The sequence below is a fragment of the Panthera tigris genome, chromosome X, assembly GCF_018350195.1.
Source record: "Panthera tigris isolate Pti1 chromosome X, P.tigris_Pti1_mat1.1, whole genome shotgun sequence".
NCBI lineage: Eukaryota > Metazoa > Chordata > Mammalia > Carnivora > Felidae > Panthera > Panthera tigris.
The window spans coordinates 9,577,326-9,589,715 of record NC_056677.1 but is presented as its reverse complement, the minus strand read 5'-3'; the positions used below and the strand labels follow the sequence as shown (position 1 = coordinate 9,589,715).

Sequence of the window (12,390 nt, the reverse complement as noted above, 5' to 3'; positions counted from 1 at the left end):
TGAGGAAAGGCCTAATTTCCGGTGGTTTGACAATAATGTCCCAGGAATATAGCTCCAGCTGCTTTGAAAAGATCATGAGCATAACTTGTCCCTCTCTGTCGAAAGCCGTGGAATCCTACTCAACAAATGTGACCCAGCTTCCAGTCAGAGAAGTGCTATACTTACAGATATCCTGATGCGGTCGGGATCTGGCTATCTTCTCGGGGGGGGGGGGGGGGGGGGGGGGGAGGGGAGGGGGAGGGGGTTCAAAATTCAAGGGACTGTTTCTGCCCCCAACAATGTTACTGTCAAATTAGAGAAAGGAGGCTAAAGAAGGGTAAGGCTTTAGCAAGAAGAAGTGTTGCTCTGGAAATTCAGCACCAAAATCCTAAAATCCTAGAAAAAGATTTTAAAATAATATCCATTCAGTCCATTCGAGAATCTTGGGCATTCTTCATAAAGGATTATCAAAAGATAACGGGCAAGGGGCAGCTGGCTGGCGCAGTCGGTAGAGCTTGCGACATTTGATCTCAGGGTCGTGAGTTCGAGCCCCACATTGGGTGTAGAGATTACATAGAATAGAATAGAATAGAATAGAATAGAACAAAGTAAAATAAAATAAAATAAAATAAAATAAAATAAAATAAAATAAAATAAAGGGGTGCCTGCGTGCCTCAGTCGGTTAAGCCTCTGACTTCGGCTCAGGTCATGATCTCATAGTTTGTGAGTTCCAGCCCCGCGTCGGGCTCTGTGCTGACAGCTCGGAGCCTGGAGCCCGCTTCGGATTCTGTGTCTCCCTCTCTCTCTGCCCCTCCCCTGCTCGAACTCTGTCTCTGTCTCTCTCAAAAATAATAAACATTTAAAAAATAATAAATAAAACAAATAAAAAGATAACGGGCAAGAATTATTATGCCCAATCTTTCTATGCTAATAAAATATTTGATTGTGGTGCAAAGAATCAGTTGGTTTCCATCAAATTTCACTCACCACAGATCTTTGGGAGGGGTTAGAATGGAATCATTATAGATACATTTGGGGAAAGCGTCCACAGTAAAGCAAAGAATACATGTTTAGATGTATTTAAAAACTCAAAGCCCTAGGGCACCTGGCTGGCAGAGCATGTGACTCTTGCTTGATCTCGGTTGACGTCATGAGTTCAAGCCCCCTGTTGTGTCCAGAGTTTACTTAGTAAAAATATATATATATATATATATATATATATATATATATATTTTATGAAAGATAATTAAAAACCTCAAGGCCCTTGGGTTCATCATTCACCCTAAAAATGAATAGGAATAATTTCTTAGCATTTTCTGCTCAGATTTAGATGAAAAGAACATCTTTAGCCAAGGGAACACACATGAGGTCAGGGATCTCGGTGGCAAATATAATAATAATAATCAACAAATGCCCGGCATGTACTATTCTGTTGATAAATATTGGTGGGGTGAACTAATGACCCAGCACTCTGGCTTAATAGATGTAGTTGGCTCTAAGTGTTGATTCAAAATCAGCACAACCAAGAACAGTGGCAAATTAGCCACTGCTCACAGCTCTTTAAATATATTTGTAAAATAATTTTTAAGTTTCACGAGGTGGAGAGTCCACATAACGTGTGATTTTCCTTTCATTACATTTAGGTGGTTATTAATAAATATTGAGGATGACATCCCTGTATAATATTGATTAAAAAATATATTTTATTTATTTGTTTAATCTGTTTACTTATTTTTGAGAGAGAGACAGAACATGAGCGGGGGAGGGGCAGAGAGAGGGGGAGACACAGAATCCGAAGCAGGCTCCCGACCCTGAGTTGTCGGCACAGAGCCCGACATGGGGCTCGAACTCACAGACCGTGAGATGGTGACCTGAGCTGAAGTCGGACGCTTAACCGACTGAGCCACCCAGGCGCCCCGAAAAATATATTTTAAAAATATATATGTGAGGCCAAGGAGAAGTGTAGTGAGGCTTAATATGTGGAATCAATGCCAATGTCCTTGGCTGGCCATTCTAGTCTGAGACCGTCTCAGAAAAAGGAAAAACAGTCCATGGTGTTTAGTAAGACTGCTTCTAAGTTATGGCTGTATTTGGCCATTGGCCACTGGCAACCATTTATTTGTTTATCAGTAACCAAAAATATATACACATCTGAAATCGTGCTATTTACTATGACATTCCCACATTCAAAAGTACCCCGAAACCATCACGTTACATAAAGTCTGCATCAATTAAGAGAAGAAAAGTGGATATTGCAGCCCTAAGATGTGCCCCTTACCAGGCGAGGCCCCATTGGACACAGAAGGAAAACCACAGGAGTATGAACTTAGGGCACACACGTACCCTGCCCGCAAGTCTCAGAAGCCAACAGTATCACGAGAGAGGTCAGAGGCTATAGTACAATTATCCAGGGAACACGTAAACCAGGCAAATTTAAGCCATAGAAACATATTTTCTTCTTAGCTTGCTGCATTGCACATCTGTGTCTCCGATTTGTCATCTAGCCTCTGACAACATTCAAATAAAATATAGTCGAACTTCAAATCCGTGTGTTTAATTCTTTTAGATTGCACCGTAAGGCGCTCTTAAAAGTGAGAAATATGCGGGGGTGGGGGGAGCTGGGCAGGGTGTTTTTCTTATTCTCTTGCCAGCTCAGTGAACCCTACGAGGGGAAATCAAGTGCTAAGTGCTTGCAATTTTATGAAATAATGTTTCGATTTATAATCTGGAACTCAGAAAGGCTCCAGCTTGGGGTGTTTTTGTTTGAGAGTCTCTGGGTGAGTCTCTTTTTACTTCCTCTGTTTTTGCTTGATTCGTCCGGATCAATTGAAAATTTGCAGAAGTCCCGGACAGGACTGTGTGACCCTAGGCTCTTACATAAGCAACCTTGGCCTCTTTCCTCCTGGGGGAGGAGAGAGGGTCAAAGATGCGGTGGCTATGGCCTCCTTCAATTCGAGCAGTCCCTCATTCTAACGGGGACCTCACTCTCCGCGTCCGTGAAAAAGACCGTCTACTCCAAGCTCCTAATAACAGTATACATTCCCATATGGATTCACAAATATCCCAGGCCCTTCTGGGAAGATCCTTTCTTGGGAAGAAAACAGAATGCACTCAACAATTTTTTTTACAAAAGTAGCCTCTCCTACCCCCATCCCCACGTGCAGTAGTTAAGTGCACAGTGTGATATGTACAGAAGCTTCTGAATTTCCCCATCCCACACACCACGCCGCCAAGACTCAATCATTACCAGATTTTTCATTTTTACTTTTTTTTTTTTCCTCCCTCTCCCCTTAACGCTCATTTCATCTCCGCATGGTTTGAAAAACGGACACAGCAAAAACCCACGTGGGCTTGGCCTCTCTTTGTGCCTTGGGCATTTTCATTTTGCCCACACCCTTCCTTGCAGGAGGGAAAAGAAAATGCGGGGCTGGAGGGCCGGCTGAGCAGACTGGGGCATTCGGGTTTTGCAGCCAACCGGCACACATCCCTTCCCTGGCGCTGCAGATATGCTTGTAGTTGATGGTCTGGTTGATTGTCTAAACCACAGGTAAATGGTTTCCTGTGCATTTCTCAAAATAAGTGTTGAGCAAAGGAAATGAAATCAACCGGTTTAATACTGATCAACAATCTGCCCTCCACCCCCTCCTTCAGGAGGGGCATTTTCTTCAGTCTTGGGGGAAGGGATTGGGGGGGGGCGCAGTTGAACTTCCTGGACATCTGCAGGCCAAGGCTTAGCTTTGCTGAGATACTTACTGGGTGAACTGGCATCCTTAAAGGCTGCTGCCACTTGAGAACATTGGTAGGATTTTTGAAAAAAATATTTGCACCCGTCCTTACAAAGCCGAGGAATCCGTTAAGGACATGTGAGAATGATATCCTTTGTATTTAAAAAAAAAAAAAAAAGTCCTGAGACTTCGATTCCCTTTTTCTGTACCTAAACGTCCCCAAACAAGGGCTTGGCTTTTCCCCACCAGTTAAAAACAGGTACTTCAAAGAAGTTATCAGCCTCAGGAAAGGCGAACCCTCGAGATGAACCAATTAAATCCCATGGACTTTAAATTTAACATAGATTCCATCCTTGTCCTGATGTCGTTTAAATCCAAAGAGGTCCTTCCTCTTTATTTAAAAATGATACTCATTAATCATAAATGCACCCATCATTTTATAAAAACAATTTTGAATATTGAAACCGGCCATTAGACAAGGAAGCACCATTTTGAATCCTTTTATAAAGGAGCTGTTAAAAATGTAATTTTTCCTCACCACCAAACTGCTTAAATCCTATCTGTGTCAGTGCTGGTCACTGGCTAAGTGAGCAAGTTCACCTTGACTCCTGAATCAAAGATTGTGCTGTGAATTATCACCACCACCATTAATGCAATAAATTTGGCGTTGGCTTATCGAACCCTATGAAAGGCAAGAACTGCAAATGTATTTTTGTTTTCGTACAACTCATACTAGGAATTCAAGCAGCCTAAAGAAATAATCTTCCCATCACCTAGGACACACGAGGTTTTTCACATTCCTGGATGAAACTCATTTCTACGCCGTCTCTGATTTTACCAATTACCCGATGTTTGTTAACTTATCATCGTTCCCCAGCGAGACCGCTCTCGGCCCTTTGGCAAAGGGTTCGTGTATGAATAAGCCGCTCCTTCCAGACACCACAGTCACACCAGCCAGGTTTTAAAACTTTTTATTTGCATATTAAAAAAATTGTGCATTCCAATAATTAAAATCATTTGAACAAAAAAATGGCACTCTGATTAAACTGCATTTTACAGCCTGCAGGACACCTTGGACCAGCTTGGTTTTTACTCTAGATTTCTCTGTCGTCCCACCCAGCTTCTTCCTTCACCAACATGCAAGTTCTTTTCCTTCGCTGCCAGCCAGACAGGCAGATGGGAGAGGCAGGCGCCTTCGTTTGTCAGTAGTTCTCGATTCTTTGATGTGAAAAGGGGGCAGCACAGTCATTTAAACTCGATCCAACCTCTTTGCATCTTACAAAGTTAAACAGCTAAAAGAAGTAAAATAAGAAGGCAATGCTTGTGGAATGTACAGTGCATATTGGCGGCGCACGCCTCATTACGATTCGCCTGCTTGCTTCTCCTGCTCAATCGCTGTGACAGGAAAGAAAAAAGAAAGAGAAGAGCTCATTAGGGGGACTCAGTGTAGCCTAGTGGCAGATGATTGCACTTTCTTTTACGATCGCTTCCCATATCCCAAGTATCAAGCCGTTCCACCACGAAAACATGTACATTAAAAAGACCATCTGAACAGATAAAATGGAATACATACTGCATCGTAATATATTGTAAACATCCCATTATTAAATTATTAAAGCCTTATTGGCTGGCTGCAAAACAATTTTTAATTAGCCTTTGCAGGCCACATTCATCATGAAGAGCTGTCAGCTCCTCCCCCGCACTCCCCCGCCCCCCCCTCCCAGCCCCTCCCCATCCTCCCGCCCAGCCTTTTCTCAAGGTGGTGGGGGGGGGGTAGGGGGGAGACTTACTTTCTTTTGAAGGCAGCGGATTTTTCTCTTGCGTTTCTGTCTTCTTCAATTTCGACTTATCGAATTTCTCAATCTCAGCCATATCGGGTTTGTCAGACATGGTTGCAGAGGAAGCTGCATATACAAAGCCAAGAGGGAGGGTGAGATCGCGCGAGGAGCGACCCACCCTTGTCTCTCCCGGCTCAGAAATGCGCTTTTGCCCTCGCATCCCCTGCCTGAAACCCCACCTCTGTCTCCTTCCGCTTTCATTCAAGGCTAAAGCTTCCTCTTTCTATACAAAAAAAGAACCCCCCCCCTTCATTATTTCCAAATGCCGGGGCCCAAACCGGCAAGATCGCTCCCCCATGGGGGGGGGGGGCGAATCTTTCGGAATAATGAAATTGACCACGGCGGGTTGTGAATTGCAATATGGAACCATTCAAGGCTGGTTAAAAGGGGAACACGGTGAAGCCATTTCAAGTGGGGGGCGGGGGATGGGATCGAGTAAAAATTCTTAAAATGAATCCCGGGCTGCACAGCGCTGCCATTTTCCATGCGCGCTCTGTCCGCCAAAGATGCGCGCCCGTGCTTTCTTCTCTGCTCACAAAGGCGGCAGCTGCGGCCGGCGCTCCGACCACCGCCCTACCGCTTCCTCGCTGGCGCTCAACAATGCCGCCGGCTGCACACAAAGCTGCCCCACACCCCATCGACCGGTGGTGATCGGCACGCAGGGGCCATTCGGCAGCCCCCGCAAGAAGGGCTGACCCCCCCCCTTTTTTTTTTTCCATCTCACAGTGGAGCCCAGCCGCCTGAATCTGGACAGATAGGAGCCCAAGAAGCCCTCGGAGGCTACAAGAAAAAATGTAATTGTTGAAGCTCCGGGTTCGGGTGGGTGTGAGTTGGAACAAAGGATCTTTCTGTTCCTGACTAATCACCGCCTAAGAGACAATGTAGAATGCCTCGGGCGGGGGAGAAAAAAAATGTTCCCTCGATGCTGCACGGCCGAAGGTCCGGTTTGGGCGGGGGGGGGGGGTCGTTTTTTTAAAATCACCGAGTTCCCGACCCCGTCCCCCCAGCATCTGGCAGGGTCTGGCACCCCCAGGCCCCCAAGGCAGGCCTCCCCGGGAGGACCGTTTGGGCTCGGGCTGCAGGGACGCCTCGGGAGGGAGGCGGCCGCCGAGGGGCGAGCGCGGGCGCGGGGCGGGGAAGGGACGGGAGGGCAGGAGGCAGGGGCCCTGGGGCTCACCGGAGCGAGGTGCACGAGCGAACGAAGTCCGATCTGCGCAGTGGCCGCCGCCGAATGCCGGGCGGGACGCGCCGCGCGCCGCTATATGCGCGCTCCTATGTAAATGAGGTGATGTCACCCGCCGGCCCACTTAACCCCTTCGCGCCCCGGCTCCTCACCCTGCCTGGCGTTTGGGGGACCCCCGCCCCGTGTGCACCAGTGCACCCTGACCGCAACGACGGCGGAAAATTAAAACGGGCGCAAGCCCCCCCACCCTCCAGCACTTCCTGCATAATGCATTTTCCCTCTTCGTGTCTATTTTAGCATCGTGGATCTTTGCAACAGCCGCGGAAGCCTGCTCTTGGGGACCGGGGCATGATAACTAAGGGTCTAGGGTGGTACCTACGGGGGGCCGGGGGGGGGGGACAGGCATTCCTTTACTGCGAAGCTGGCTTTGTCTGGGGCGGACATCCCCAAGCCAGGGTGCGGTGGCCGCGCGGGAGGGCCTCGCCCACTGCAGGGGTGCGATTCCTGTGACTCAGCTTTCGGACCAGCCGAGGGCCCGCGCCCCACCCCGGCCCTCTTTGTCTCCTCGCCCGGCTTCTCCTTGAATTGGGTGGGAGGTAAAACACCCTGAAGGGATTTTGTTTTCAAGGTTCCTTACTGTAACATGCGTATTTTCTTCATCGCTATAATTTTTGCGAGCAGTCGAATCAAAAAACCGGAATATTGGCCGCTTGGAGGTTAATTTATCCGTATTTTATAGGGTACAACGCCCCCCCGCCTTAGAAAAATAAGTCAAGTTCAAGCTCTGCTATTGACTTGCTGCCTGACAATAAGGAAGTTCTTTTACTGTCCTGTTTCTTATTTTCCTAAATATAAAAGTGATTGCTAAGGAGGCCCAATGCCAAAGACTGCAGTCCCATCATTTCTAAAATCGAAAGATTAAATTTAAAAATCTCATTCCGTTTCGAAGAGAGCCTTTCCAGCCCAAGACATTATTGAAGGGCCCTTCTAAGTTACATCCGGAAATGGGAGATTTCGGTGGAGACGAACGGTTTTCAAAATGGCACCTTGCCTGCTAGTACCGTGACCCCCTTGCCGCCGAAATTAGTTACAGACCCCGTGCCCTGTGCCTGCGAGTGGCAGGTGAAAGGAAAAAGACCGGCGGGTTGGAAAAGAACTACCTGAGATGATTTTGAGCTGCGAAACAGTATGCATGATACTTTTTATCCCTTTCTGCATCCTGAGGAAATATTTCCAGAAACCCCTTACTAATCATGTGTAGGGCAGTGGCTTTTGTCTCCTGGGGATTAAAGTCAAGTGTTATATAGGCCCTTAAAAGCCATTGCAGGAGCACCTCCGACTTCCCCATTTCTTTATCCACTTGACTTCCTTCTTCCTGGGGTGGGCGGTGGGGGGGGAAGCAGGAGGGGGTGGGGAGGGGCAGGTGACTGTCTGGCTCCCCAGTTCATGCTCTGCTGGGTGGCTGCCATTCTGTTCTCCAAACAGGATGTCACCTCTCTGATTACACCTCCCCCTGGCCTACCCTAGTTGAGTCCCCTTGGTCGTGGAAGCTCAGAAAAGATCATGCAGGGTGAATTTCTGGCCCGTTTCAGATACTGACACCATTTCTGTAGGTTCCGGGATTCCATTTTGCCTCACCCAGCTGCTGTCAAAAGTCACTGCTTCCCGCCGCCCCTTCCACCCCCCTCCCCTGCAGTGTCTCCCGGTACAAAGGACCACAAGGCCCAGTCCTTCTTCTCCCCAAGGCCTTTTGCTTAGAAAGGGTTAGGCCTGCCAGAGCCATGTCTCCAGAAGAGACAGAGGAGTGGAAATTTGGAAATGCCCGGAGAATCTTTCGAGTTTCGAGTTTCGAGCAAGCAGCCTTCCGTTGTGTTTAGATATGGACAGACAGAGAGGAAGGGGACACACTAAAAGGAAGGGTGTCTACTGTGCCCGGCCTGTCCTGACACCTTGTCTGGGACCCAGAGAGAATGGAAAGACAGGGGGAGGCAGATGAAGGGAAACGCGAACTGAAGGAATATTCTTCAGAGTTAGGTGACCCTGGCCACGTGAATGCATGTTTCCGTGCCTGAGCTTTCTCGTCTGTAAAATGGGGTCATTGCAGTTGTACGGACCTCACGGGGTGGCTGGGAGGCCTAAAGCCTTAGGAAGTGCTTTGTACTGTTATTCTCATTTAGGATGGCAAGTGGAGGGAAAAAATAAATGAATGTTCGGTGTTTGGAATTGCAAATTTTCGATGTTTTCATAAAGTACCGGGGAAAATGAGATCTCGTGTTAGTGTTACAGCAAATAAAAAATCGCATCTCCCCTTGGTTGATGCCTTGTAAGCGTCAGGCATTGTCAGACGTGCTTTAGACTTGCTTCTGCCTGTCCTGCCCGCTGCCCATCCGGGAGGAGAGGTTCACAGATGGGGAAACTGAGGCTAGAGATCCATTGTTGCGGTAACTCAGGCGGGAGTTATTTGTGTTATTTGTGCTGAGGGGTTCATAAAAGCCTTCACCCCCGTCCCCCAAGTCTGTGCCGGAGAATCCTCAGGAAGCGTGTGAGGAGGCGGCAGGCCGCTCTGTTTCCCAGAATGCCTGGCAGAGCTGACTTACTTCAGCGAGGAAGGTCCTTGAACCCGGCTGGGCCCAACTTTGAACGTGTGGCTCTAACCACCTTGCCTTCCTCCCCCAGATGATTCAAACCTCTTAGCGTCCATGTTTCAGATGTCCCGGATAATTCCCACCTCACCGAAGCTCCCATTTTAAGTGGCTTAGCGGGTGCCGGGCACAGCGACCGTGGAGGTGGGGGTTTTCCGTCCCACTTGAAAAGATCGTGGCTTTGAGTGACTACAGAACTTCAGGGTGCACCCACCCCGCTCACGGCTCTGCGGTGGAAGACTCTGGTAAGGCACCCACCTGGTGCCGGCCAGGCCTTCCTCAGCTCGTGGGCCACAGCACCCTGTGAAAAATGCGCCGAGAGAGCCTGCACTGGGCGGGTGGCCCACCTCCAAAGCCCATGCCCCGTGGAACCAGGAAGAGGTGTCGGACCACACTGTGTTTCATTTTCCTTTCCAGGGATGGCCCGGGACGGGTTTGTAGCTATTTTCAAAGCTGGACAAACAGCCAGGGAAGTCTGGGTTCATGCAAACCAGCCCTCGTCTTTTTAACCTATTAAATTCTGGGCAGAGCACTGGCCAGAACAAGAAGAGAAGGAACAGAAGTGACAGCAGCAAGGTTCCCCACCCTTGGCCTTCTCAAGCCCGGGGTCCCTGTGTCCGGGTTCCAGGGCCGCCCACCAGCTGCCCTACTTGCCTGCAACCCACTTTCCCCGGTGGCCCCACGCCATCTGTTCATCTAAATCCCCCACGGACAACGCCCGAGTCCCACCCCCTAATGACAGGGAAGGGGTATTGAGTGGCCTATCCATATACAGTATCTAGTTCAACTCTCACCGGCTGCAAGGGGCACTAACAAAAAAACAAAAAAAAAAAACCAACAACAAAAAAGCCAGCAGAGGAGGCCACGCAGAGCAGAGTCGAAGATCACTCTGGGGAATAGCAAACGTGCCCCTCGCTTTCCTGTTCGCTTTGTTGATCTGATGGGATCTTAGCGCCAAAGGGAACTTTCAAGGGGATTTCATTCAACCCAGTTCCCTTCTGTGGCTTGAATTCGCCTCTACAACATCCCCTCCAAGTGGTTACTCAGTCTCTGCACAGCAAGGGCACCAAAAAGAAGGCAGAGAACCTTCAAGTATGTGCAGGGGGCGGTGCGTCGCTTAGTTTGGCCGGGGCTTGCGCAGAACGAGAGAAAGTAACAGGAAATAAGGTTGAGAAGCAGGCAGCGGCCGGAGTCAACCATCGCGATCATCACCGTCGCAGTAGAAGCAGCAGTCGTGACCGTAATGATAACGTTTTTTGCGTGCTCGCCGTATACAGGGGAGCTCTCCATGCGTAATCTCCCTAAATCCTTACCCAACCTATGACAGAGGCACCTCTGCAGTTGAGGGAGCCCTGGAGAGATTAAATGATTTACCCAAAACCACCCGATGGAAACCAGAGGCAGGGTTGGTTCAGAAGCTGCTTCATTTAAACACTATGCTTTTCTAGAATCCAAAGGCCCTTAGGCTTTGTTCCATAGGCCCGATAACGGTGAAATTTTATCCCATCGCAATACATTTTTCCGGCAGGAAAACTTTGAAACGCGGATATCGCAGTCACATAGCATAGCAATTAAATTTGAAAATTAAAACGATTACGTTATCTTCAGTGTTGGCACTTTCGCACAGCTTTGCACGCCTTCAGTATTTTCCCCAGAGGTCATTCCCATTACAGTGGCGACAAAAAATTAGCAGGTCAAATAATAATATATTGAAAGGGGAGGCTCCGCCTACTCCCGCTGGACTTAGGTGTAAAAAAGAAATGACCAACTTTTTACTCCGCTGCGAAGCGGAAGTTATCATCAGCAAGTAACAAGTGTTCCCCGTATTTTAATGGGCGGACGTCAAAGCTTTTTAAATAGAATGTGTCTCCCACACCATCAGCAGAAGGTGGCTAACGGCTTTATGGTAAGGAAAATCAAGGTGGGCACTAGATTTGAGAGGCTACCTCACGTAGGCCAAGTTCGACCTCCTTGGATGACCCGGACCATTCCCCCTCCGCAGGGCTGGCTCCAAGGGCATGGGACCTATGCAGAGGTACAAGTCTTTTTAACCTATGTAACCTATTTAACCCCGCGCTCACAAAGACCCTTGGCGTGGCTTCGTGCTCCCCGGCCGCCATCTTGAAATCGTTAATTTTCAACCAAGGGCCCCGCGCTTTCATTTTGTACCGTGTCCCCAGGTTATGAAGCTAGTCCTGCCCCTTTCGTTCTCATTCCCTGTGCACCCCCAGTGCCCTGGCTTTTCCTAGGACCCAGGAAGGGCCCCATCTACTCCTGGGCCCCTTCCTGGGCCTACAATGCCCTCCCTCTCTGATCCTTCCCACCTATGCTGCCCGAGCGTGAAGAGGTCTGAGCAGGGGCACGGGACGGTTCGGCCTCTGCACCCTCTGCTAGGCCTCAACCTGAGCCTAGTTGCCCTGGGAGCTGGCGGCCACCACCCTTTTCTAGGGCCTGCGCCAGGTGTCAACCCCAGTTCTCTTCCGTTCCTTGCTGCCTGGCTCTTTTTCTCTGCCCGCGGGATGCCTGCAGCTCTTAGCTTACTTGTACGTGAGAACCGCCTGGCAGGTTCCAGGGCCGATGAGGGAGCAAGCGCCTTCTCTCACAGGAGGCCTCCCTGGGAAAGAATTCCCCAGATAGAATTTGCAACAAAGCAAGAAGAGGAGGATGTCATTTTCTCACACAAAGGCCACACACAAGGCCGATGGAAACACCAGAAAAGGATGCTTGCGTTCAAGGTGTTTTTTTTTAAGTTTATTTATTCTGAGAGAGAGAGAGAGAGAGAACGCATGTGAGTGGGGGAGGGACAGCGAGAGAGAGGGACAGAGAGAATCGCAAGCAGGCTAGATGTACTGTCAGTGAGATCATGACCTGAGCCGAGATCGAGATCAAGAATCAGGCACTTAGTCGACCAAGCCACCCAGGCGCCCCGAGGTCCAGCTTTTTACCTCGCAATTTAGAGCCAGGACTCCACTGCCTGAGGGGGTCAAGACGATACGGACACTTGAGATTCATAGACACTACGG

The 12,390-nt window shown here is 49.0% G+C and overlaps 1 protein-coding gene across 1 annotated transcript; it reads right to left on the bottom strand.

Annotated features, from left to right (window-relative positions):
- Nucleotides 1-4,659: 4,659 nt before the first annotated feature.
- TMSB4X (thymosin beta 4 X-linked) lies at nucleotides 4,660-6,814 on the bottom strand. Its single transcript, XM_042973762.1, has 3 exons — nucleotides 6,720-6,814; nucleotides 5,495-5,608; nucleotides 4,660-5,099 (listed from the first exon to the last, which is right to left on the bottom strand). Exons 2-3 carry the CDS (start codon nucleotides 5,592-5,594, stop codon nucleotides 5,065-5,067), a joined length of 135 nt encoding a protein of 44 aa, XP_042829696.1. The 5' UTR covers nucleotides 5,595-5,608; nucleotides 6,720-6,814; the 3' UTR covers nucleotides 4,660-5,064.
- Nucleotides 6,815-12,390: the final 5,576 nt, after the last annotated feature.